Source organism: Nycticebus coucang, chromosome 11 (assembly GCF_027406575.1).
Source record: "Nycticebus coucang isolate mNycCou1 chromosome 11, mNycCou1.pri, whole genome shotgun sequence".
Classification (NCBI taxonomy): domain Eukaryota; kingdom Metazoa; phylum Chordata; class Mammalia; order Primates; family Lorisidae; genus Nycticebus; species Nycticebus coucang.
The window spans coordinates 7,818,099-7,845,272 of NC_069790.1; the positions used below are offsets into that span (position 1 = coordinate 7,818,099).

The 27,174-nt window shown below is 44.4% G+C and overlaps 1 protein-coding gene across 1 annotated transcript; it reads right to left on the reverse strand.

The window, feature by feature from the left end:
• Positions 1-56: 56 nt before the first annotated feature.
• C11H7orf57 (chromosome 11 C7orf57 homolog) lies at positions 57-17,745 on the reverse strand. The gene is made up of 8 exons (XM_053609586.1): positions 17,630-17,745; positions 16,866-17,145; positions 14,536-14,718; positions 11,395-11,503; positions 8,300-8,456; positions 4,983-5,080; positions 3,334-3,557; positions 57-1,146 (listed from the first exon to the last, which is right to left on the reverse strand). Exons 2-8 carry the CDS (start codon positions 16,921-16,923, stop codon positions 1,100-1,102), a joined length of 876 nt encoding a protein of 291 aa, XP_053465561.1. The 5' UTR covers positions 16,924-17,145; positions 17,630-17,745; the 3' UTR covers positions 57-1,099.
• Between the last annotated feature and the right edge of the window lie 9,429 nt (positions 17,746-27,174).

Genomic DNA, 27,174 nt, shown 5'->3' on the forward strand with positions numbered 1-27,174 from the left:
TTAAAAAAAAAAAAGAAAGGGAGAGGAAAAAAAGAGAAAAAAAGTAAACTTACTATGATGGAATGTTCTTTTTATTCAATACGTACAGCCATTCACATTGTTACACATTGCATACATTCTCTCATGTATCAGTTTGATCAAATAACATAAGTATATACGCTCAATTGAATATCTCATTTACAAAACTAATTTGAAACTTAAATTCTAGGTAAGCAAGTGCATGATAAGCTTATTCTGGAAAAGAAGGTAAAGTATCTGTGAACTTATTTGGCTTTCTGAAAACCTTCCTACATAAAATTATTATTTTATTAATCAATTAAATGTATAAAATATAAAACTATCTTTTAATGGTAATTCCTTATATATAAACAATAAAAAATTATAAAACAAGAGAATTCCATCTATTAAAATTTTTTGTTCAGCCTGCTAAATTCAGTATCACAATGCAACATATTTTTGCTTAAAGGATACAAAAGCTTAAATACTTCATATTTTGAACTTCAGTTTATGTAAAAAGTATTAACAAAAATTTAAAACTAGCAATGTTACAATGTTTTACATGAAATGTTTACAACTTCAAGGCATGATAAATTAAAACGTTTTCACATTTAAACTATATCACCATATTTTGGAATTAACTTTTTTTATAACTGGGAAGTTATTTCTACAAAGATTACAGGACCAAATAATGCAAAAGGCCTAAAGCTTGTTCTGCGAGTTTCTCCTATGTAAGAATCTAGTAGAGACACCACCCAACAGTGGTTCACACAAGAGGAGGTGATGTTAGCTGATGACAAAGAGGAAGTGACTGGTCCCCAAACACTGGGATGTGACCAGGTCAGCAAGGCAAAAGGTAGCAGAGGCCTTAGTTATATTTACCGAGTACGTGTGTAACACCCCAGAGAAATGAAGAAATGCTTCAAACAAAACTCAACACTTGCACTATCACGCAATGTCAAAACTACTACAAGATAAATATAAGAATATAAGAATATATATCAATAAAATATAACAGGAGCCTTATAAATATAGCTGTTAGCAGAGTAATAGCATTTTTAGGCACTAAAAAAGTTATCCTGAATACATCCTGCATCGAGGTTTACTCGAGCTCCGCTGGTGTGGATGGGGATGGAGATCCTTCGGGGCCTGAAACGTAAAGTCAATAAATGAGTAGACAGACAATGGCAACACTCCCTATAAATTATCAGTCTGAAATAAAATAAACTCATATTTTTATGCCTGTTCATAAGGATTATTCCTGAAGTCTACATAACAATTGAGTGTATGATCCTACTTCCTAGCACAAATCCTACATTGGAAACATAAAAGAGTCCAACTTTTGCACTGACAGACAAAAGAGAGGGACCCGTAACACACATTAAACATTTAGACTCACAAGTCCTGCCTGTGCGTGTTGCTAAAGTTGTGTTCACATAAATGTCCTGTACGGGATTGAACAGGGTGAGTACAGCGTCCCGGAGATAAGCAGACAGAGGGGAGGGAGCTCAGGCCAAGTTTGTCTGCCTCTGGGTGGCATTTGTCCCTAAGTTTCATTTAGATCAGCCCCTTTCAAAGTACAATACTGTACCAGTTACCTAAAGGCCACCTCCGGCATGCCAACACATCTAGGATAGCTGAAAAAAATCGCAATACGTAAAGTAATGTTAAACCAGGCGTGGTGACTTATGCCTGTAATCCTAGAACTTTGGCAGCCCGAAGCGGGTGGATCACTTGAGCTTAGGAGTTCAATACCAGCCTGAGCAAGAGTGAGATCCTGTCTCTACTGAAAACAGAAAATCTAGCCAGGGTTGTGGCAGGTGCGTGTAGTCTCACCTGCCAGGGAGGCTGACATTAGAGGATCTCTCGCTTAAGCCCAAGAGTTTGCTGTGCGCTCGGTTGACACCACAGCACTCTACCCAGGGTGACAGAGTGAGACTCTGTCTCGAAAAAATGAATAAAATAAAAAACAAATAACTAAATGAAAAAAGCCTGTGGCACAGGCTTCTGTGTCAGGATACCTGCAGTTTGAAGGACACTGAAGGCTGCCCTGAGGGCACAGTCCCGGATCACAGGACTAACATTCCTTAGGCTTTTCTGTATAAGACACTTTTGTATTTCTATGCAGGACAGTTTCTCTATAAACTCTCACTTGGAGAAGACTCTGTAATAAAATACATTGATTCTTCGATTTAAGGAAGCATTAAAGTAAGTTATAATTACTTCGAGATTTAGTAAAATGTCTATATTACTCAAAACAACAAAAGTCATAAAAGACTGTTGACACTGTAAAGTTCAATGGGCACTTTTTAACGAAACTGGATGTGAACTCGTCACCAGCTCATCCATCAGGACAAAGGAATGAGCTGGCCTGGAAATGGCAGACCTCACTCAACAAACACAGCCAGGAGCTGGGGGCAAAGAGCAAGTAGAGACCTCACAAAAGGTTTCATCAAATGCTTCAAACGCCTGAAGAGACAGAGCAGATCTTATTCTCCTTATCAAAGGAATGAAGGCTCTATAGTAATTATAAGCTGCCCAAACGGTCAATAATTAATAGAGCTGCAGACCTAAACTCAGTATTCAACAGTCTTTAAGATGGATGTGTCTAGGGTGGTGCCTGTGGCTCAAAGGAGTAGGGCGCCAGCACCATATGCCAGAGATGGCGGGTTCAAACCCAGCCCTGGCCAAAAACTGCAAAAAAAAAAAGATGGATGTGTCTGAAGAATGTGACAAATTCTTTCTGTGACAGTTAAAAAACTGATACAGTATTTTGAACATCTAATCACAGAGAACGTTCTGAATTATTCAAAGCTTAAGAAATGCTGCTAATGGAGTAATTTCACGTCTGAATTTTGACTTCTTTTTAAAGCATGGAAAGCTGTTTCTGAAAGGACATCACAGAAGACCAGCTGCGTATGCAGAAGTCTGAGCATCGTAGGGTCAGAACCTTTTGGATCCGCGAGACTGAAATTGATACTATTTGGTATATTTTTTATTTAGTGTATCAAATGGACTATCAAATTTTTTGAAAAATAAAAACATGTGTGAAGCCCCAGAACTCATGACTTTTGCCATTCATCTGAATAAAGAAGAAAAAGCAACATGTATGTTATTAGCAGGTTTATGTATAACATGTATGTTATTAGCATGTTTATTTATAACATGCATGTTATTAGCATGTTTATGTATAACCCGAGTGCTGCTGTGTGTTTGTTAACACAGTCAGCAGGACTGTGTCTCATTAGGAGATACACTGTGAAACAAAAATGTGATTTGCTCACACCGCAGTTAACCCAATTCTCAGGGGAAACATGGATTGCTGGTGCCCCCCACCTTCAGCGTTTCCAGAGCCTTCTGGAGCCTCTGTGTCTTGGGGTGTCTCTGCATCCTGGGGCCCTTCCAGGTCTTGTGTGGGCTGAGATGACGATGTAGATGCCCTGGGTGTCTTTGGGGTCCTCTTGTCTGAATTGGCTCGATGCTGTTGTAACCACTCATCCTTATAACCATTGCTAATAAGTTTGGAAAAGTTTGTTGGTGAACTGGTTTTCTGGCCAGGCCTCAAAAAGAGAGAAAGTGATGTTAAACTTAAGTACAAAGATGAGTGATAAACCAGAAACAGTACTGGGGAACAAAATGGCGAGTTAGCTGCGTTGCTCGTTCTTGAAATGTAACAGGGAGGGAGCACACACAGCCGCTTCTTGTGTCTTGGGCTCTTCCCTCCTGCTCCCCCCACACCCTGTTTCTCTCTCTTTCCATCTCTCTGTTACTTTTTCCATTTTTAAGTATAAAGAAGTGTATTTCCAAGCATCCCTCATACCCGAGTGGGAGCATGTTTAGTTCAGCTTCCAAAATCTTTCTTTCTGATAGCCAATTAAAAATCAGTAATAATTCTAGTATTTCTCAGGGAAGCCTTCTTCAGAAGACACCAGAACTACCTTTTGGTACAAGAAATGACTATTTTCTTAGATTAGTTCCTTCTTGTCCTTAGCAAACGTCACCTGCTGCTGGTTTGCTCCCAAATGCAGCTTCGTCCCCTGTCTTTTATCATTATTACCTTAGCTTTTTGCACCTGCTGTCTGTTCACAGATCACACTGAAAAGTGCCAGCTGACACCTGGAGGCAGCATGAGCTTCTAAGTTAGGCAGGTGACACACTACTGGCTCCCTCCTCCTTGAAGATCACTTTGCTGTCCAGGCTATTTCTAGTGGCACGCACTCCTCTGCTCACTCTCAGCCTCTCTCATGCATATGTATATATATGAATGTCCCCTCCCTCCCATTCTAAGCTTGGTGCTCAGGCGGCATCTATCACAGTGCAATGTAACTGACTGTTCTTTCCTCCTGGGATGAGAAGTTTGGAACATTAGTCAGGCAATTAATGACATTTATCCCAGCACTTGCCTAGGATTCCAGGAAAGTAAGGAGACACCCAAGGTCTCAGGGATTTCACACTGCAGCTGGAAGATCAACAAATACCTAATATATCTTCCAGCTGGATACACAGCTGGAGCACTTACAAGGCACAGACATCTGGGATCAAGCCTTGGCGACATAAAAAACATCAGAACTGGGCGGCACCTGTGGCTCAGTCGGTAGGGCGCCGGCCCCATATGCCGAGGGTGACGGGTTCAAACCCGGCCCCGGCCAAACTGCAACCAAAAAATAGCCGGGTGTTGTGGCGGGCGCCTGTAGTCCCAGCTACTCGGGAGGCTGAGGCAAGAGAATCACTTAAGCCCAGGAGTTGGAGGTTGCTGTGAGCTGTGTGAAGCCACGGCACTCTACCGAGGGCCATAAAGTGAGACTCTGTCTCTACAAAAAAAAAAACAAAACATCAGAACTGAAAACTGCAGTGAGGAGGCTTGTGGAGGAGGCCAGCCAGGCATGGGGGGCCAGAGTGTACATTTGCTGTCACTATCACGGATGGGAGGTTGGAGACAAACTCAGCCCTAACCCACACAGAAACCAAGCAGCTCAAGCACTTACATCGGAGGGAAGGACAGCCTGCTTCCAGAAGGGTCTTTAGGGCCAAGTGGGGTCCCCACTTTGCTCGTATACTTTGAGTTGATGGCTGGGAGCTTCACCTGTGTGAGGAGACACAAAACCCCGAGTTATTGGAAAGCATTCAACAACTCAGACACCAGAGGAAAGGAAAATTCAACAGCCCAGACACCAGAGGAAAGGGAAGTTCACCAAGAGTAGCAAAGGTACAAAACAAGTAGGAAATGAGCTTTTGGTGTGGTGTGATAATTATTTTTCTGCTCAACAGCCTGAATGAAATACAATTCAACAATAATCCCATTCAACAAAACGGTTGTGCCAGAAATTCAAAAGTGGTTGCTGTATTCAAATAAAGATGTCATCTACGCAGGAGGAACAACAAACAGTGAACAACAGGGACTGTGGAAGGCCCTGGTCCTGAGGCTGAAGCCTCACAGTACGGAGAAACAGACCAGGTCCTCAGAACGGCCCGTTTTCACTGATCACGTGACCGCCCAACGCCAGAAGCACAGCTGGACTCTGAGGATGTCATGAAGAAGGAACAAGTGACTCACTGCAGCCAGCTGAGGTTCCACTTGGCACCCAATTCCTCAAGTCCCCAAAATAAACTGAGGGGTTTCTCTGGGAGTCAGGCATAGATGCTGCACGATGCTAACTTCTGCCCACACTAAAACACATCCAATCTGTCCCCAGTCAAAATGATCACCTGTCAAGTGACAGGGATCACTCTCGTGTTCACTCTTGTTCTCAGTATCAAACAGTACTGCCTCCCTCCCTCCCTCCCTTTCCTTCTTTCTTTCTTTCACCTCAGCCTTCCCAGTAGCTGGGACTACAGGCGCCCACCACAACGCCTGGCTATTATTTTAGAGATAGGGCCTTGTTCCTGCTCAGGCTGGTCTCAAACTCATGAGCTTAAACAATCCACCTGCCTTGGAGGACCAGAGGGCTAGGATTATATTACTGCCCCTTTTAATATGATTTCATCATTTCCTCATTTCACTCATTAACCCAAGTGTCCCAAGAACTGAGACCAATTTCAGACACAGTGCTGGTACCCACAAGGGGAGGGTGAGGCCTCTGCAGGGCTATGGCCTAATTGTTGTCCCCTTCACAGCACCAAGTACAGAGGATGGGACAGGCTTCATAACCAATACAGCACAACAACTTGTCACCAATAGAGACAGCTCTAGGGTTTCTCAACTGCTCTTTTCTTTTTTTTTTTTTTTTTTTTTGTGGTTTTTGGCCAGGGCTGGGTTTAGAACCCACCACCTCCGGCATATGGGACTGGCGCCCTACTCCTTGAGCCACAGGCACCACCCTCAACTGCTCTTTTCTAAACATAAATCCCCTAAGAAAGCTTCATTACTCCTTCTTGGCCAAATACACTACTGGGAGTTCGTTCAGAAAAAGAGAATTCATTTTCTTTTCCTTGTTATCAATAAAGAAGCCGGGCGCAGTGGCTTATACCTGTAATGCCAGCACTGTGGTGGCCCAAGCAGGAGGAGGCATGAACCCAACAGCTCAAGACTAGTCTGGACAACACAGCAAGAACCCATCTCCACAAAATACTTTAAAAAAATAGCTGGGTAGTGGGGTGCAGTGGCTCACGCCTGTCTTAGCACTTGGAAGGCTAAGATCAGTGGATCACCTGAGATCACGAGTTTGAGACCAGCCTGAGCAAGAGCAAGACCTCATCTCTAAAAGTAGCCAGGCCTGGGGCGGCGCCTGTGGCTCAGTGAGTAGGGCGCCAGCCCCATATGCCGAGGGTGGCGGGTTCAAACCCAGCCCCGGCCAAACTGCAACCAAAAAATAGCCGGGCGTTGTGGCGGGCGCCTGTAGTCCCAGCTGCTCGGGAGGCTGAGGCAAGAGAATCGCCTAAGCCCAAGAGTTAAGAGGTTGCTGTGAGCCGTGTGACGCCACGGCACTCTACCCGAGGGCGGTACAGTGAGACTCTGTCTCTACAAAAAAAAATAAAATAAAATAAAAGTAGCCAGGCCTTGTGGCGGGCACCTGTAGTCCCAGATACTCGGGAGGCTGAGACAAAGAATCACTTGAGCCTAAGAGTTTGAGGTTGCTGTGAGCTATGATGCCACAGCACTCTACTGAGTGAGACAAAGTGAGACTGTCTCAAAAAAAAAAAAAAATTAGCTGGGAGTGGTGGTGCACACTGGTAGTCTCAGCTACTTGGGTTCTTCAAGGTGCATACTGGTAGTCTCAGCTACTTGGGTTCTTCAAGGAGGATCACTTGAGCCCAGGAATTCACGGCTGCAGTGAGCTATGACGATGTTACTACACAGTAGCATGGGTGACAGTGAGACCCTATTTTTCTTTTCTTTTCTTTTCCTTTTTTTTTTTTTGTAGAGACAGAGTTTCACTTTATTACCCTCGGTAGAGTGCCGTGGCGTCACACAGCTCACAGCAACCTCCAACTCCTGGGCCTAGGTGATTCTCTTGCCTCAGCCTCCCGAGCAGCTGGGACTACAGGTGCCTGCCACAACGCCCGGCTATTTTTTTGTTGCAGTTTGGCCAGGGCTGGGTCCGAACCTGCCACCCTCGGTATATGGGGCTGGCGCCCTGCTCACTGAGCCACAGGTGCTGCCCTTTTTTTTTTTTGAGACAGAGTCTCGCTCTGTCACATGGATAGAGTGCTGTGGCATATTATAGCTCACAACAACCTTAAACTCTTGGGCTCGAGTGATCCTCCTGCCTCAGCCTTCCGAATAACTGGGGCTACAAACACCCACCATAATGTCCAGCTAGTTTTCCTACTTTTAGTAGAGATGGGGTCTAGCTCTTGTTCAGGTTGGTTTTGAACTTCTGGGCTCAGGGAATTCACCTGCCTCGGCCTCTCAGTGTGCTAGGATTATAGGTGTGTGCCCCGGCACTTGGCCTTGAGACCCTCTCTCTTAAATAAATAGAGTATTACAGGAAAGTTTTAACCTAGATGCTTAAGTAAATAGAAATATTCAGAAACAAGATAATAAGTAAAGATAAAATCTCCTTTGTATGACACACGTGCCAGATAAGAAGTGCTATGCTAATTTATTCTCAGATCAGTTAAAAGCCATTCAGTAAAATATAACCTTACCTCTTAAAGCCAATATTCATGAAAAGAGGACGAAAGTTAATAGTATGGTGGCTGTTTGCCTGGCAGCAGCTCCTAACTTAAAATACAGAACACGTGGCCAATGTCATGGGCAACACAAGACACCACCAGCAGCTAACATCACATCACTCAATCATTTCGGGCCACAGAAGCACAGCAGATGTGGTTGCCCTCTATTTATGTGGGATCCCGTCACCTTTTTTTTCTCCTTTTCAAGTTCCTCGGCCTCTCTTTGCCAAATCGTTTTCATGTCGAAGTCGAAGGGCCCCCTTCTGGACTCATAGCTACCGTTGGCCTGATCAGGGTTAAATTCTTCATAAACCATGTAGTCTGGCATGCAGAAGGCAGGAACTCTGCAAGGACCGACAGTCAGCTAAGTCAGCACAGAGGGGAGCGGCACCGGCCCCTGCCTCCCTCCCTCCCTCTCCTTCCCCTGTTCTTGATTCTTTCTCCCTCCTGTCTCTCCCTTTCTCTTCTGTCGTTTTCCTTTCTCTCTCTCATCTTCCCTCTCTTTCCCTGTCTCTTTCTCCCTCTCGATGTGTCTTTATCTTCACAGAATAATACCGCCCATCTGCCTCGAAAGCACAGGTGGGCCCTTCCCTCCTGCCCCTGCTGAATAAACACACCAACCCTTTTCCAGGGTCTGCCTCCCAAGATCTGAGGTCAACTCCAAAATCATAGGATCGCAACAGAATTACAACAAGATATACTACAATAAGAATTTATAAAACAGATATATTATAAAACAACTATCTCGATTAGTTTGAAATTACCCCTAACATTTACCATTTAACATGATCATTTAAAATAATAATAACCTCCTTCTGCTGGATGTCATTTCTAAGGAGGGTATTTAAACTTCCATCCGGCCTTCTGAAACAAATGATGCCTTCAAGAGGGTCACCCAAAAACACTCGTACCACTTAGCCTTTAGTTAATGCCTGAAGGTACCAATGAACCTGAAGGCTTTAATGGGGGAACACGCTGGAGTCAAGCCAGAAACGGCAGCAACCCCTCCCACGCGCGGTGTTTGAGGGGATCCAGAGACAACGCCACATCCTGTCCTGTCTGCACTTGCGCATCAGTAAGCACCGGGACGCTAGGCTCCAGGAAGAGAAGCGGCCCCAGGTGCAAAGGCCAAGGAGGGCGGTCCTGAGCACCACCGCAGGAAAGCAGGCAGGCGCGGGCCTCCAGACGGCGCGGGGAGGGGCGGGGCATGCATGAGGGGCGGGGCAGGGGCGGGGCGAGCCCGGAGAGGGGCGGGCCTGGGGCGGGACGAGCCCGGAGAGGGGCGGGCAGGGGCGGAGCGAGCCCGGAGAGGGGCGGGGCAGGGGCGGAGCGAGCCCGGAGAGGGGCGGGGCAGGGGCGGAGCGAGCCCGGAGAGGGGCGGGCCTGGGGTGGGACCGGCCTGGGGAGGGGACAGCTGGACGCTGGGAACACAGGCTTGGGAGATGGCTGCAGACCCTCAGTTAAGAGAAGAAGCCATGAGTGCAGCAGAGCTGCTAGGGAAGCACAGGTGAGAGAAGGGGTTGTGAGGAGCAAGGGGCCCCAGTGACCACCTTCCCATTTCTTTTTTTTTGTAGAGACAGAGTCTCACTTTATCGCCCTTGGTAGAGTGTCGTGGCATCACAGCTCACAGCAACCTCCAGCTTCTGGGCTTAGGTGATTCTCTTGCCTCAGCCTCCCGAGTAGCTGGGACTACAGGCGCCCACCACAACGCCCGGCTATTTTTTGTTGCAGTTTGGCCGGGGCTGGGTTTGAACTCGCCACCCTCGGTATATGGGGTCGGTGCCCTACTTACTGAGCCACAGGCACCACCCCCACCCTCCTATTTCTAAGATGTCTGTGGGCACGAAAAAGCCACAGGGACAGACAGCACTGAAATTAACAAAGGGAGGGACAGTTCCAAAAATTGTTAAGCAGTGCTAAGTCATAGCTCCTGGGTTCCCAGATTGTCAGTGAGTGAAGGATCTCTCCTGTTCCTCTCCACATTGAAGGAAAGATCTCTCCCGTTCCTCTCCACATCCTTCCTCTGACTGTCCGGGGCCCTGGAGAAGGTGGCCCTCAGGTTGGAGGAGGACGAGCTTCCAAGAGAAAGGAAGAAACTAAAGACCCCAGAACTAGATCACTACTGGAAGGCTTGGAGGATTGATAACAAAGGGTGGGAGAAGACAGCAAAGGGATGGGAGCTCCCTCGGACGGCTGGGGAGAGGCAGAAAGGACAGAGGGAAAAGCCCACGTGCTAGGGGGTACAGGAGGCAGTGCACGCCCAGGGCAGGGCCAGCAGTGTGAAGTCCACCCCGACCCCAGATTTACCCATCAGCTTCGACAGAAACCATCCTCGGCTGCAGGGTGTGTGGCTGCAAAGAGACTAGTAGCCGCAGGACCCCTGGGCACCCCTCAGTTGGGAGTCTCAGGTAAGTGGGAGAAGCCATAGGATCAAGAGTGCTGAAGAAACCCAACCCGCCCCAGCAGCCAGCAACACTGGGGTCGCAGCCACCCCAGGCTGCCTGCCATCTCTCCTGCAGCCACAAGCAGGCAGCACACGTGTCCCCCCAAGGCTACTGCTTTTCTTTCTAAGGCTCTGTATTGCTCTGCTCATCCCTTCTCTCTACCATATGATGTTAACATCAGAGGTAAGCTGTGTTAGCACACGGCATTCATTTTAAAGAGCAGGAGGAACCAGAATCCTGAAGACAAAACTGCATTTGACCATATGCAGGATGTTCATATAACACTGGATAATGGCTTAAAACACATCTACGGTGCTCCTATTTTGCAAGCCAAGTTCAAAAAATGGACAAGTGGTCCAAAAATGACTTTTCATGTCACTTCTCAGTTCAAGAGAAATGGTTTTGATGATGAAGTTTACATGCCCACACAAAGGAATTTCTTAGACATTTCAAACAGTACAAACAGTACGGGGGACAAGGGCTCCCTAACTCTGTAATCATCATGGAAATTTAGACATTTCCAGCTTTATCCACTGCCTTTCATTGTTAGCAAGGATGCTTTGTACAGAGAACACAAACGGAGGCAACTGACCAAGGCAGAGTCCGGAGACACATGACTCAAGACAGCACAAAATGCTGTTGGTTTCTGGAGCTCTGGGTTTTCTGACAACTTAGGCTAGTTGCCTAACCCAAAGAGCTGGCTATTATGAAATAGTGCCTGGAGTTGCGATATCACATGGTTAGTGTTGGTATTAGATGTCTGTATTTTTAAAATTCAAACTGGACTGATTTTTCCCTATAACGATAAACAAAAATGTGTGTACACTAAAATACTCACTCCCGCTGGTTGGCCGTTGGCGGCTTGCTGTGGTGGATATACCAGTCTGGCAGGGAGTAGGCAGCTGCGGAGCCCTTCCTTGTCCCGGGGGCCAAGTGCATCAGCAAATCTCAAAGAGAAATGACACATGTGAGTGGTCCCATTACCCCTGTGCAGGCACCCAGCATTACAAAGGGAGCTGTGCCATCTCCCTGGGGTTGCCTGGCTCTAGGGGCTAACAGAACATTCCCGGCCCTCCCCTGCGCTGCCCCAGCCGATGGGGAGGGCCCCGCTTGGTGCTCAGGCAGGGATGTCCCGCGTGCTCTTTCTCTGCGGATCTGGACAAAGCCCTGGTTCTGAGCGGCATCTGTACAGGCCCATCCCCCAACTCTTCACATCTTCAGGGGCTAGGCTTACCAGGTGTCCCACCCTCAGCCACCCGGACACCATTCTTATAACATAGGACAGCCTGAATGTCCTCCTCTGCCACTGTGGGGCTGTCCCTGACTTCCCACCCCCCAACACTTGCCATTTCTAAGAGAAGCTGCCCCATCCAAATTTCCAGAGGGGTGAGGCCCCTTGCAAGACTCTTGGGGGATTTATGAGCCACACTGGAACCAACCCTGGGAATGACTGAGCACAGCGACCCTCTCAGAGACAGGCCAGCTCCCGACTCAGTGCTTGCTTTCTGACTCACACCCCTGCCTTCCATGGTGGCTCAGGGCAGGGAGTGGGAAGAACTGGTTTTCCTGATTATAAAGATCACAAAGAAATGCTAGGCCGGTCGTGGTGGCTCATGCCTGTAATCCTAGCACTCTGGGAGGCTGAGGTGGGTGGATTCCTTTAGCTCAGGAGTTCAAGGCTAGCCTGAGCAAGTGAGATCCCATCTCTACAAAAAATGAAAAACTGAGGCAAGAGGATCACTTGAGCCCAAGAGTTTGAGGTTGCTGCAAGCTATGATGCCATGGCACTCTACCAAGGGTGACAAAGTGAGACTCTTGTCTCAAGAAAAAAAAAGAAAATCCCATGACAGCAGCAGACAACCGCTACTGATTAATCCCTATCAGTAAGAAATTTCTGACTTTCTATTTTTTGACTTTTACTTACAGAAAAATTGCATGAATAGCATGAATTCCCCCGTACTCCCTGAATGCTATGCATTTCATCACGTTTGCTTTATCATTCTCTCTCTCAGTCCCTGTCTGCCTCTCATTATCTTTATCATGTCACTTTTGTTTCCATAATCACTGGGCATCATGTGGGCATCATGACTGCCTTCATTTCTCTGTAACTCAGGATGTTTCCAAAAGACAGTCCTCACACAAGCAAAGCACAATGACAGCAACCAAGAAATTGGTACTGATGTGATACTTTCAACTAATTTACAGACCTTATTCAGTGCCAGTTGTCCCACTAATGTCCTTTTAACCAACAGAAAACCTGGCTAGGTCCTATTGTATGTGCTTTACACTCAGTCCATCAAATAGCTTGGTGCAGGCTTTTTTTTTTTGAGACAGTCTCACTCTGTTGCCCAGGCTAGAGTGCTGTGATGTCATAGCTCATAGCAACCTCAAACTCTCAGGCTCAAGCAATCCCCTTGCCTCAACCTCCTGAGTAGCTGGGACTACAGGCACCCACCACAACGTGCAGCTAGGTTTTCTATTTTTAGGAGAGACAGAGGTCTGGCTCTTGCTCAAGCTGGTCTTGAACTCCTGAGCTCCAGGCATCCTCCTACCTTGCCTCCCCGAGTGCTAGGATTACAGGCCTGGTGCAGGCTTTTTAATATGAAAGGGAAGATATTGCCACTTCATTTTCCATTTTCTCACCGACAATCTTCATAGTGGTAATGATAACTGGAGGGGAGAAAAAGTTAGTGTCTCTCTATGTCACTGGCCCTGAGACATTTCAGACATGGTCTCTGAACCCTTTGATCAGTGATTTCTATTCAACTCAAATGCCTTAGTTTTCTGCATAGTCAAGCAGTACTTTCTCAATTAAATCTTGTATAAAAGCTTGATCCTCATCTATATCATGAAACTTATCTGTGGTCTTTATTATTTAAAACATTTTCATACAGGCTGGGCATGATGGCTCACGCCTATAGTCCTAGCACTCTGGGAGACCAAGGTAGGTGGATTGCGTGAGCTCAGGAGTTCAAGATCATCCTGAGCAAAAGTGAGACCCCCACTTCTACTAAAAATAGAAAAACTAGCCAGGTATGATGGTGGGTACCTATAATCCCAGCTACTCAAGAGGCTAAGGCAGGAAGATTATTTGAGCCCAGGACTTTGAGGTTGCTGTGAGCTATGCTGTGAGCACCCTATCCAGGATGACAGAGTGAGACTCTGTCTCAAAAAACAACAACAAAAAAAGAACATTTCATACAAAGGGCAAGGAGCAATGAGAACAAATAACAAGAAAAAAACTTTTCACAAATCAGTCAAGGATTGGTTACAGCAAGCAAAGATATTGTAGTGCAAGACATTGTAGTGCAAAGCCAATTCTCTGCTGGAGCAGGCAACTTCCTGAGATCTCTTCGCAGTAAGAAAATAAAATGCTAGGGGAAGGTTGGACAGGTATCACTTAGAAGAAATACCCTACACAGCCAATTCTGCGAACTCAGTCTATTAGGTCTAATTCATAAACAAGAGTTCATCCCTGAAGATTATGCATATCCTAAGATCTACTTAATCAATCTAAATTTCCAATTTATCATTGGTCTAGACAGTGGCTTAGGCTTATCTCCCATCACTTTGGGAGGCCAAGGTGGTAGGATCATTTGAGGCCAGGAGTTCGAGACCAGCCTGGAAAACAGCAAAATCTCATCTCTAAAAAACAACACTTAAAAATTAGCTGGGTGTGGTGGTGCACACCTGTAGTCCAAGCTACTTGGGAGGCTGAGGCAGGAGGATCACTTGAGCCCAGGAGTTTGAGGCTGCTGTGAGCTGTGACGATGCCTCTGTTCTAGCCTGGGAGGCATAGTTAGACCTTGTCAAAAACATAAACACCAACCAAACAAACCCCCCCCAAAGGCCTTTAGTAAAACACTTAAATTTTCTTATACTATTTTTTTGTGGAAGAAATTCAGGCACAAAGACTCCCTCTTTTCCCACCAAAGCCTCAATGTTGCAAGGGGACAGAAGTCCCAGTGTGGGGGCTTACCAGACCTGCCGCCTTGTTTGGCGAGCTTCACATACTCCGAATCTGTTTCTTTTATCCAGTATCTCCGATTCCCAAGCATATTCTCATATGAGTCTCCCCAGTGGCTGAGACCTGGGATCTGGGATGCTGGCGGGGCATCCACGGCCTTCTCAGACAGCTTCACGGGGTGGTGGTAATACCAATCTGGAGGGCAGGGGGACAGGGGTGCAGTCCGTGTGGGCTCCAGGGGGACTCCCGGGTCAGGGCAGACTCTCTCCTCTAGGAGAAGCCTTTGTGCAGACCACACCATCAGGGCAGCACAGGCCTCAGAGCACGTTGGCAAGAAAGACACTGGCCTCTTTATCAATCAGAAATTAATAAACCAGATGCCCAAATACAAGGAAAAATATCACCACTGATTGAAAACTTTGAAAAAGAATTCAGGAAAAGTGTAAAACACAAAAGAGTCAATTAAGGAAGCACACATCACTGGGTGACACTTGTCAAAATGTACCACCAAAGGTTCACAACATGCAGAGTCTAACACAATACCCTATTCTTGGTGGGTATAATGATTAATTTTATGTATCAACCTGTCTGGGTCATGATATCCAGATATCTGTCAAACATCATTCTGTTTCTGTGAAGGAAATTTTTACATGTGAATAACATTTAAATCAGTGGATATTGAGTTAAGCAGATTGCCCTCCAAAATGTGGGTGGGTTTCATTCAATCAGTTGAAGGTCTTAAGAGAAAGACTGAGACCCTGGCAGGAAGAGGGAATTCTACTATCAGAGTGCCTTTGGACACCAGCTCCAACATCATCTCTTCCCTGGGTCTCTAGTCTGGTGGGCTGCCCTGCAAATTTTGAACTTGCCAGCCTTTATAATCATGGGAGCTAATTTCTTAAAATAAACCTACCCATATATAGGTAAATAGATACCTTGTTGGTTATTATGCTCTGGGGAATGGTAATCATATAGGAAAACAACACTGAATAAATCAATTCACATAAACACAGAGAAACAATAAAAAGCAACCATCCCCTAAAGCTACAAACATAGACATACACATTCAATTTTTACCTAGAAGTAAAGCTGGGTTTACTACATAAAAATGGATAGTAGTTGACGTAGAAAATCTTTTAAGTATTTAAAGGACATTAAATAGCTGAATCAACATTATGCAGTTTTGAAAAGAAAAGAAAAAATTAGGAAAGTTTTAAAGAACTGCACCAGAGAACACAGAGAATCGATTTAAAAATGAAGAGTTCAGCAGCTTCATACTCTGATCGTATTCAGCTAAAATATTTTTTCTTTTTCTTTCTTTTTTTTTTTGCAGTTTGGCCGGGGCTGGGTTTGAACCCGCCACCCTCGGCATATGGGGCTGGCGCCCTACTCACTGAGCCACAGGTGCCGCCCTAAAATATTTTTTCTTTTAGAGGGAAGGCGTTTGATTCTTGCTTTATTTTTCCTCTCTTTGTTTTGATTACTAATTAATCCACAGAGAACAGTGTGTCTTTAGCCTTCTTCTCATTACTGGAAGCTTTGGCCAGGCACTGAACTCTAATCTGTCTGGCCATTTAGAAATGTGTACAAAGGAGGAACTTGGCCAGGGCTTGAATCAGACACACATGCACTCACACAGAGGGCTGAAGGGACTAAGAGTTAGTTATCTTTTAGCACTCAAAAATTGTTAGTGTTTGCATGATACCAGCTTGCTTACTAGCCTGTAGATTTTCTTTATATAGCCTTCACTACCTTCTCATATGGGGGGTATTTGTACCCTTATTTTATCAGTGAGGAAACAGAGGCTGTGAGAATGTGAGCAGAATCCAAGACCCCTCAGCTTTCCTGGTCTTTAAGCCACAAAGCAGTGTTTTGCACCCACATAGCCACCGGGGCACAGGCTCTTGTCCTCTGCTGCAGCCTCAGAGAGCAGGGATTAAAAGTTCCAACTCTGGGGCCACTTGCTAGGTGTGCAAGCTTAGGCAACACAGAGTTTGGGTGCAGCTGAAAGAGAAAGTTCCTGAAAGTCAACATTCAGGACGACCTATTGCTCCAATAACTAAGGCAACAATAGTAGGTAGCCCTGGTACGCTCTTGTTGAAAATAAAAAAAAATAAAAAACAAGAGCCTCTTTAAGCCTTGACTTGACACTCAAGAGCAGTTTGCAGCCTTCTTACAAAGTATGACTTGTCGGTTTCACCATTTACTCCTTCCATCGCCCCTCCATACTCTCCTGGACTCCCCCACGATACCCCCAAAATGGTGGGTCCACAGCCCATCCTGCAAGCAACGTGGACGCACTTGGATCTTTCTGGCCTAGGCGCGGTTTGAGGCGCACTCACCGCAGGGAGCGTAGCGTTGCGCCGCGGCGCCCTGGAGTTCCTTGCTGGTGTTCCTCATGGTCCCACGCTGCGAGCACAGCGGGAAGAGGCAGACACTGCTGGACCTTGTGTTTACAGGTGAGATGGGCGCAGCCGGTCTGGACCGGCCAAGAGCTGCAGCTACGGAAGCAAAGTCCGCGACCCCTTACGGTCTGACCAACGCCCGCAGGCACCTCCCGGTCGCCAAGCACTTGAACGTCCACGCAGATTATCCAGCAGGGGCACGTGCTCGCAGGGCGCCCTGCGGGTAAAGAGAAGCCAGCCCATCACGCCAGTATCCGGCAGGAACGCATCCAGGCTGGGTATACAGCAGGGGCACGTGCACACAGGGTACACAACAGGGGCATACGCAAAGCCTGATACACAGCACGAGGCATGTCATGCCTGGTATTTACCAGGTATTTTACCAGTAAAAAAAATAATTTACTATTATTTACAGTGAATAATCAAGGGACTGGGGCACTTGGCCTGGCTGGGAGGTTCTGCCCTGGCTTTCGCCCCATGTTCACTCCATTCAGCAGGTAATTTAGGAGCCGTGGGACTTGGCCCGGCTGGAAGTCCCCGCCCTGGGATCGGCCGCTGTTCACCCAAACCTGGCTGCGAGGAGGTGGTGCCCTCCCTCCAGCCTCGGCGCGCACCAGCCCCGCACAGTGAGTTCTGCACTGCAGCCCGCGGCCAGGGCCCGGAAGGGCGCCCCCATTCCACGCCTGCCCACCCCAGCTCACCAACTTGCCGAGAGTCTTCCTGAGTGCGGCCTGGGCCCCGGCAGGTTGGAGTTTGTTCCCAGCAGGCAAGGAGGAGCCAACCCCAAACTCCCAGCACCACGCGGAACCACAACAACCTGCGTTGCCGCGGCGACGGGCTGGTCGGCCAACCGGCGGGCGCAGTGGGAGCACCAGCAGCCAATAGAAGCAGCCTGAGAAACTGCTGTCAGCCAATCAGGGCCGGGGGCGGAGCGTGGGCGTCTCAGCTCAACCGCCCAGAGCTAGGGACGCAACCCAGACAGGTCCTCCCAGCTGATGAGGTGTGGGGGCGAGGGGGTGGGGGCGCGGCCGGGTTTGGTCCTCCGGGTGTCTCTCCCTGCTGGGGACCCAGGTTTCTGTACAGCGGTCCAGGAAAGCTTGGGACATGCTCCACTACGTTCTCCAAACAAGTATAACTGTCCCCTCTTAAACAAATAAAGCACCAGTATCTAAAAATATTTTACTAAGCAGATGCAGGAGTGTAATAATTCGTTTAGTAAAGGAATGCTTAATTTAGTCAGAAATTTGTTCACAAATCTATCATCTATTTAGTGCATTAAAAAGACTAATACGTACTTGGAAAAGTTTGTCAGACATTTCTGCAATTGTGTATCAATAGGTAAAATTATCATGTAAACTTTTTTTTTTTTTGAGACAGGCTAGAGGTTGTGGTGCCAGCCTAGATCATAGCAACCTCAAACTCCTGGATTCCAGCTCTTTCTGCCTCAGCCTCTGAAGTAGCAGGGACCACAGGGCCTGTCACAACAGCCCGCTAGTTGTTTTTATTTTTATTTTTACTAGAGACCGAGTTTTGCTTAGGCTGGTCTCAAACTCCTGAGCTCAAGAGATCCTCCTCCCATGGCTTCCCAGAGTGATAGGATTACAGGCCTGAGCTACTGTGCCTGGCTGAACATTCTTAGATCTTGTATTTCGGGAATATTTCTGCTTTGTAAGTTCACAGACACGTTTAAAAAACTCTTAACCGTATTTCTATGGAATAGTGTTTAGATTTCCAAACACTGGCTTAAATCCGAACATTTGGCTGCCTGGATTTTGAATCTATAGAAAGGACAATGATTTTTATTATTAATCATGATTCACAAGAATGGAGATCATCTATCTATGCTTGATGAAATTAAGAGACAACACTTAAGGGCACAGTTCAGTAGGAGAGTCTCTTGTTAATCCAGAAAGCTCCATACCAGCCCCAACAAACAATAGAGATAATTTCCTAGTGTTAACCCCTTCAGCGAGTTAGACATGCAAAGAAATCCCGTTGTTCCAATAACTGAGGAAACAGCAAGTAGCTTTGGTTTTTCTCTTGCTGAAAATTTATTATTATTATTATTATTATTTGAGACAGAGTCTCAGGCTGTGGCCCTGGGTAGAGTGCTGTAGCATCACAGCTCACAGCAACCTCAAACTCTTGGGCATAAGTGATTCTCTTGTCTCAGCCTCCCAACTAGCTGGGACTATAGGTGCCCACCACAACACCCAGCTATTTTTGTTGTTGTTGTTGCAATTGTCCCTGTTGTTTTTAGCTGGCCGGGGCCAGATTCAAACCCACCTGCTTTGGTATATGTGGCTGGAACCCTACCCACTGAGCTACCAGCACCACCATGAAATTTTTTTTAAGTAAGTTTATTTCAGGTTAATGGGAAGATACAAGCAACCAGGTCCCTTGTGGTTTTGTCCCACATACAAAAAGTGTCCCATCCCCACCACTCTGTGCCCATTCAGTGAGAGCACCCTAACCCCACCCCCATTACTCCTCTCCCCAACTTGAATTGAAATGAGATTTTCTCCTATTTGGGCATGCATTAGATTATCTCCTGGCTTCATATTAGTATTGGGTACATTGGATATTTGCTTTCCCATTCTTCTGATATTTCACTAAGAAAAATGCTGAAAAAAAATGTTTAAAATCAAGCCTTTTTATAATGGTGAATATTTGACAACTTGACCTAAATAAGAAGTTGTTTCTGTTACAGGAGCATAGCCTTAGAAATCTAGCAGAAGATAGATAATATAAGAACTGCGTAAAGAGAAGATAATGTTTGTGATAGTAATTAAGCCTCACTCTGTGGTTTATCCAGCTGTAATATAATATTGGGATGAATTCTAAGGATCTTCAGCTGGACAAATCATGTAAATAATCAAGACTTCATGATCCAATGCCAAATGTTGGTCACACTATGTTATCACCAAGCATGACAAATGCTTCCATTCATGTTAAGTCACGGCATCATCTAGCTAGGAGATTGTATAGTCAAGAGAAGGTTTTTTTTTTAATAGTTGATCATAATAACTGGAGCTGTCATAACTAAGGAGCATCTTTCTATTTCTCCATCTGGTCAATAGGAGAGTAGAGCATTCACCCAAGTTCACAACTTTCCTTACTAGCTGAAATCATAAGTTAAATGATAATGAAGAGAAGATAAACTTTCCTTAGAAGAAAGTTTTGACTTTTGAAGTATGATGGAAATTACAAGCTTTTGCAGATGTCAGATCAAAGGATCTAGGTAACGGTGCCATACAAATGAAAACATGACACAAGAATATTCTATTTATAGTGAGACGATCTCAATGCCTTCATTTCCCATATGTTGTCCTATAACCGTCTTTCTTTCTTTCTTTTTTTTTTTTGTAGAGACAGAGTCTCACTTTACTGCCTTCGGTAGAGTGCCATGATGTCACAGGACTCACAGCAACCTCCAGTTCTTGGGCTTATGTGATTCTCTTGCCTCAGCCTCCCGAGCAGCTGGGACTACAGGCGCCCGCCGCAACGCCCGGCTATTTTCCTCTAACGGTCTTTCTATCACATAATGGCCCTCAGTATTTAGAAGGATCCAACCTTCTCTCACATAGGTCACATATGTTCTCCCCTGTGTTAAAGTAATAATGGCCTTTTTCTTTGGTCACGATTTTTCACAAAAAATGGCGTATTTTAATTTTTTCCAAGTTCATCAAGGTACAATTGACAAGTAAAAATTATACATATTTAATTTTATGTAAATTAAATACATTAAATTTAATGTATGAAGATGTGTACCTTGTGAAATGATAACCATAATCAAGTTAGTTAACATGTTCATCATTTCACATAGTTCCTCGTGTGTGTGTGAGCAAGACAGAGAAAGAGAGAGATGAGAACACTTGAGATCTACTCTCTCAGCAAATTTCAAGTATACTGTACAGTATTGTTCGTTATAGTCAGCATGTCCTACGTTACATCCTCAGAATTTATTGCTTTTGTAACTGAAACCGTGTACCTTTACGACCAACTTCTCCCCAGGCCCACCTCTACCCACTCCTTGGTGACTGGCAACTATTATTCCCCTCTGCTTCTGTAAATGTGACTTTTTTCTTTTCTTTTCTTTTTTTTTTAGAGACAGAGTCTCATTCTGTCACCCTTGGTAGCATGCCGTGGCATCACAGCTCACAGCAACCTCCAACTCCTGGGCTTAGACAATTCTCTTGCCTCAGCCTCCCAAGTGGCTGGGACTACAGGCGCCCGTCACAATGCCCGGCTAGTTATTTTGTTGCACTTCGGCCTTGGCTGGGTTTGAACCCACCACTCTCGGTATATGGGGCCAGCGCCCTACTCACTGAGCCTTAGGTGCCACCCCAAATGTGACGTTTTTAGATCCCACATACAAGTGAGATCTTGTGATTCCACTGATTTATTTTTGATTTATTTTTATTTTTCATCACACAGCACTTGTCTGTCTGGCTAATTTCGCTCAGCATAACTCCCTCCAGTTTCATTCATGCTGTCGCAAATGACATAGTTTTCTACTTTTTATGACTAAATTTTATTCCTTTGTGTATGTATAAATGGCATTTTCTTTATCTATTTGAAGTTTTTTTCATACATTGTCTCTTGGCTATTGTGAATAAAGTTGCGATGAACATGGGAGTGCACCTGTCTCCTCAACACACTGACTTGATTTCCTTTGGTATATGCCCAGAAGTGGGATTGCTTGCTGAATCATATAGGTAATTCTGTTTGTAGTTTTTTGAGGAACCTCCATACTATTTTCCACAATGACTGTACCAGTTTACATCCCACCAACCGCGTACAAGAGTTACCTTTTCTCCCCGTCCTCACCAACACTTATCTCTTACCTTTTTGGTAATAGCTATCCTAAAAGACATGAGGTGGTATCTCATTGCAGTTTTGATTTGCATGCCTTTGATAATTAGTGTTTTTGAGCACTTTTTCTTGTACATTTTGCCTACTTGTACGTCTTCTTTAGAAAAATGTCAATTTAGGACCGTTGCTTATTTTTGAGTTATTTGGTTTTTTGCCCTTAAGTTGTGTGAATTCCTTATATACTTTGGCTATTAACCCCTTATCAGTTATGTGGTTTCTGAATAATTTTTTTCATTCTGTGGGTTGTATTTTCATTTTGTTGATTGCCTGTTTTGCTGTGCAGAAGCCTTTTAGTTCGATGTGATTCCACTGATTTATTTTTGATTTTGTTACCTGTACTTTTGGTGTCGTATCAAAAATTTAATTGTCAAGGCTGGGCATGGTGGCTCATACCTGTAATCCTAGCACCCTGGGAAGCTGAGGTGGGAGGATGACTTGAGCTCAGGACCAGCCTGAGCAAGAGGGAAATCCCATCTCTACTAAAAATAGAAAAATTAGCCAGACATCATGTCTGGCCCCTTACTCCCAGATGCTAGTGCGATTGAGGCAAGGAGGATTGCTTGAACCCAGTAGTTTGAGGTTTCTGTGAGCTAGGCTGATGCCACAGCACTCTAGCCTGGACAACAAAGTGAGACTTTGTCTCAAAATTCTAAAAACTGTTATTTCCAAGACCAATGTCAAGAAGTTTTTTCTTCTAGGAATTTTATGGTTTTAGGTCTTATGTTTGAGTCTTTTTTTTTTTTTTTTTTTTTGTAGAGACAGAGTCTCACTGTACCGCCCTCGGGTAGAGTGCCGTGGCGTCACACGGCTCACAGCAACCTCTAACTCTTGGGCTTACACGATTCTCTTGCCTCAGCCTCCTGAGCAGCTGGGACTACAGGCGCCTGCCACAATGTCCAGCTATTTTTTTTGTTGTTGCAGTTTGGCCGGGGCTGGGTTTGAACCCGCCACCCTCAGCATATGGGGCCGGCACCCTACTCACTGAGCCACAGGTGCCGTTCGATTTTTTTTTTTTTGAGATAGAGTTTCACTATGTTGCCCTTGGTAGGGGGCTGTGGCATCACAGCTCACAGCAACCTCAAACTCTTAGGCTTAAGCGATTCTCTTGCCTCAACCTCCCAAGTAGCTGGAACTACAGGTGACCGCTGCAATGCCTGACTATTTTTTTGTTGTCATGGTCATTGTCATTTGGCAGGCCCAGTCTGGGTTCAAGCCCACCAGCTCCAGTGTATGTGACTGGTGCTCTAGCTGCAGGCACTAAGCCTATGCATTTCTTTTTTTTTTTTTTTTTTTTTTTTTTAATTTGGCGGGGGCTGGGTTTGAACCCACCACCTCCGGCATATGGGACCGGCGCCCTACCCGCTGAGCCACAGGCGCCGCCCAAGCCTATGCATTTCAATATATAATTTTATATACAGTGTAAGATAAGTCCATTTAATTCTTTTGTTTGTGGATATCTAGTTTTCTCAGCACCATTTACTGAAAAGACTATAGCAGTGATCTCAACCTTCCTAATTCCACAATATATTTTCATTGTTACAAAGGGGTTGTGACCCACAGGTTGAGAACCACTGGACTATAGTATCCCTTCCCCATTGTGTACTCCTGACAAACTTGTCAAAGATAAATTGACTGTATAGGGGTGACTTTATTTCTGGTCAAATACAGATAGACTTTGAGCCAGCAGTTCCTCCTCTGGGTATATCTACTCACACATACAGAGAGCTACTTAAGTACAAGGTTATTTATTGCACATTGTTTTTAATATCAAAATGCCCATCAATATGAGACAGAGTAAACAGGTTACGGCACATTCATCCAATGAAACACTAATCAACCATGACTGAATGAGAAAGATTATTTCAAACTAAGTCAGAAAAACTTCCAAGATACATTTCCAAGTGAAGTAAGTAAGATGCGGAAATTACCATTTAAACAATGTAAAGAGATGAATATATGTACATAAGATATATATACACACGCACACACATATACACACATATAGATACACGACATTGTGTATTGTACATCAAGTCCTTGAAAGAAAATTATAGAAAATTGTAGCATGGATGCTAGGCAGATGGAACCAATAGCTATACGGCAGAAGAGAGATAGAAAGGCAATATTTTCTATGTACCATTTTGCATCTGTTGTATTTTGGGCCATGAGGTTAAAATGCAGAAATCTTGGGATTTCTTGAGATCAATATAGACTTTCTTAGACGAGAAGGAAATTAGTAAATTGGAAAATAGAAAATAGTATTTGCCTATTAACCCCCAAAGTAGCATAAGTAAAAGAGAAAAGAGCAAGAACAAATATGAAGAAGCAGTTGAACTATAAGGAGAACAAACTAAAATGAATGTATAAATGTCAATCAGGAGATCATTATAAGAAAATAGAGGCACTGGCAGAGAAGCAATATGTGAAGATCAGATGCCTGAAAAATAGTCCAGAATTAAAAGAACACATGAGTACTCGAATAGGAAAGGCCCTCTGAGTATACATGAAGAAGAATAAAAACTAACCTAGGTACATCAAAATAAAACTAGAAGACAGCACGACTAAACAGAAAATCTTAAAAACTACTGGAGAAATTGCCAAAAAATGAAATAAAAGAGAATAATAGAATTCTTATCAACAATTAGCAATTCATTTCTCAGTAGATACCCAGAAAAACCTTGCAATGTGTGTACAAGAATATGCGTTGATCGATATTTGTTGCTGAAAAACTGAAAACAGCCTAAGTATATATCTACAGAGCAAAGGGTAAATGAATTGTGGTGTACTATGTATATCTGATAAAATACAATAGAGCAAGTTATTTATACAAATAAAACAAGTTAATTTGAGTTAACATCTCAAGATAAATAATGTAAGAAAACTGAGAGTGGCACATCATTTATTTCATATTTTACACATAAAAATCATATTACTTCTGAATGTGTGTTTATATGACATTATAGTTTTTTTTTTTGAGACAGAGACTCACTATGTCGCCCTCTGTAGGGTGCCTGGCGTCACAGCTCACAGCAACTTCAAATTCTTGGGCTTAAGCAATTCTCTTGCCTCCACCTCCTAAGTAGCTGGGACTACAGGCACCTGCCATAATACCCAGCTATTTTTTGGTTGCAGTTGTCATTGTTATTTAGCAGGCCTGGGCCAGGCTTGAACCCACCAGCCTCAGTGTGTGTGGCTAGTGCCCTACTCACAGAGCTATGGGAGCCAAGTCAATATTATAAAATATTTTTAAAAATTAAGTCATTAGGTATGAAATGTCTGATTTCCTTAAGTGCTAAGACTGACAGTTAATATTTCTGACTTTTTGCTTTGTCCTTCCTTCCTTCCTTCCTTCCTTCCTTCCTTCCTTCCTTCCTTCCTTCCTTCCTTCCTTCCTTCCTTCCTTTCTTGTCTCACTATGTCACCCTTGGTAGAGTGCTATAGCATCACAGCTCACAGCAACCTCAAACTCTTGGGCTTAAGTGATTCTCTTGCCTCAGCCTCCCAAGTAGCTGGGACTACAGGCACCTGCCACAACATCCGGCTATTTTTTGTTGCAGTTGTCATTGTTGTTTAGCTGGCCGGGGCCAAGTGTGAACCCACCAGACTTGGTGTATGTAGCTGACACCGTAACCATGGTGCTACAGGCGTCAAGCCTTTTTACTTTATTTTAATTATAAAGGTACATCCTCATTCTTTACATACATATTTCAGCTTGTGATTATGTTTCAAAAATTTTTAGAGCAATTTTTGTGTAACTATAGATAACTCAAAAATATGTGTTATTTTCAAATATGAGTTCTGTCAATGGGTCCAATGTAGTGCAGATATCTAAAATATCAACAAAGCATTTGGGGAGGATGTGGCTAATGAACACACAGCATGTGGATGTTTTGAGAACTTCCATTCTGGTGATTTAAATCTTGAAAATGAGCCACAGGGTGACCTAAGAACAAGGTGGGTAATGGTGAGCTGAAAGCTATAATGGAAGCAAATCTATCTCACTCCACCAGTGAATTATCAGCAAGGTTTGGCACTACTATTCCAACAATATTGGACCATTTGAAACAAACCAGCCAGGTAAAGAAGCTAGCTGGATAGATGAGTTATACATGAGTTAAATACGCATCAGGAAAAAAACTGTCTCAAATTTGCCTTTCTTTGCTGTCGTGACTTAAAGGTGAGACATTTCTACACTGCACGGTTATGTGATGAAAATAGGTTCTTTTTGACAATTCCAAATGTTCAACACAATAGTTGAAGAGGCTGAATTGCTAAAATACAGTCCAAAACTTAATATTCATCAAAAAAAGCTATTGGTGTATGTTTGGTGGTCCAGTGCTGGTATTATCCACTACAGCTTCATGAAACCTGGTCAATCGATTACAGTGGGTATCTCCTGCAACTAATTGAATGATGTGATAAGGATGCTTGTGATTAAGCAGGCAAGATTGATCAATAGAGACAGGTCAATCCTCTTGCAAGACAGTGCTTGACCACAAGTTGCACAAATAATGCCGCTAAAACAACAGAAGCTGGAACTGGAAATTGTTATTCACCATAGTCACCAGACCTTGCACCAACTGACTACCACTTCTGAGCTTTGAATCACTTGAAATGAAAAACATTTCATTCTCAACAAGCTGTGGAAAATGTCTTTAGTGAGATTTCATCTCCACTCACTTAGCAGGCTTCTTCACTGCTGCCACACACAAGCTACTGCTCAGATGGCAAAACTGTGCCAAAAATTTAGGTGTGTACTTTGATTAATTGCACTACTTCTTGTTTGAGATGTAAGAAACAAAACTTCTGATTTGAAATGATATTTTATATTTGATGACCTTAATACATGGGAATGGAGTATATTAACTTCCAGGTTGTAGTTATCTGTGAAAAATAAAGGAGAAAAGTAAGCTTGGGAAATATTTGGGGGTCTGCCATTGTATTTCTGATATTTTATTTAAAAACAAAAAAAAATACTGGAGCAACCACAGCAAGACATCCAGATTTGCTTGAGTAAAATAGGATGTATAAGGCGGGGAGGCTTTGTATTATTTAGTGACTTTGAAATATGGTACAATAAGGCATTTGAAGAAGAGAGTTAGAAGCGTGTCCACCGCCAGCTTGGAGCACATCTGCCAGTCTGTATTATGAGGCGTCGCAGAGTGTGATGCAACAGAAGACTCAGAAGCCTTTCACAATGTGTCCACTCGCAGTTTTCCCCTTGAAGGAGAAACATCTGTGAAGTCAGAAAACATAAAAGGAAACCAATTTAAACCCAGTGATGTACAGCTTCGTGTTATTCATAAAATAGGAAGGAGAAAGCGAATGGTATTCTTCATTCTACCAGCTGTTTGTCACTTGTGGGGGGAAC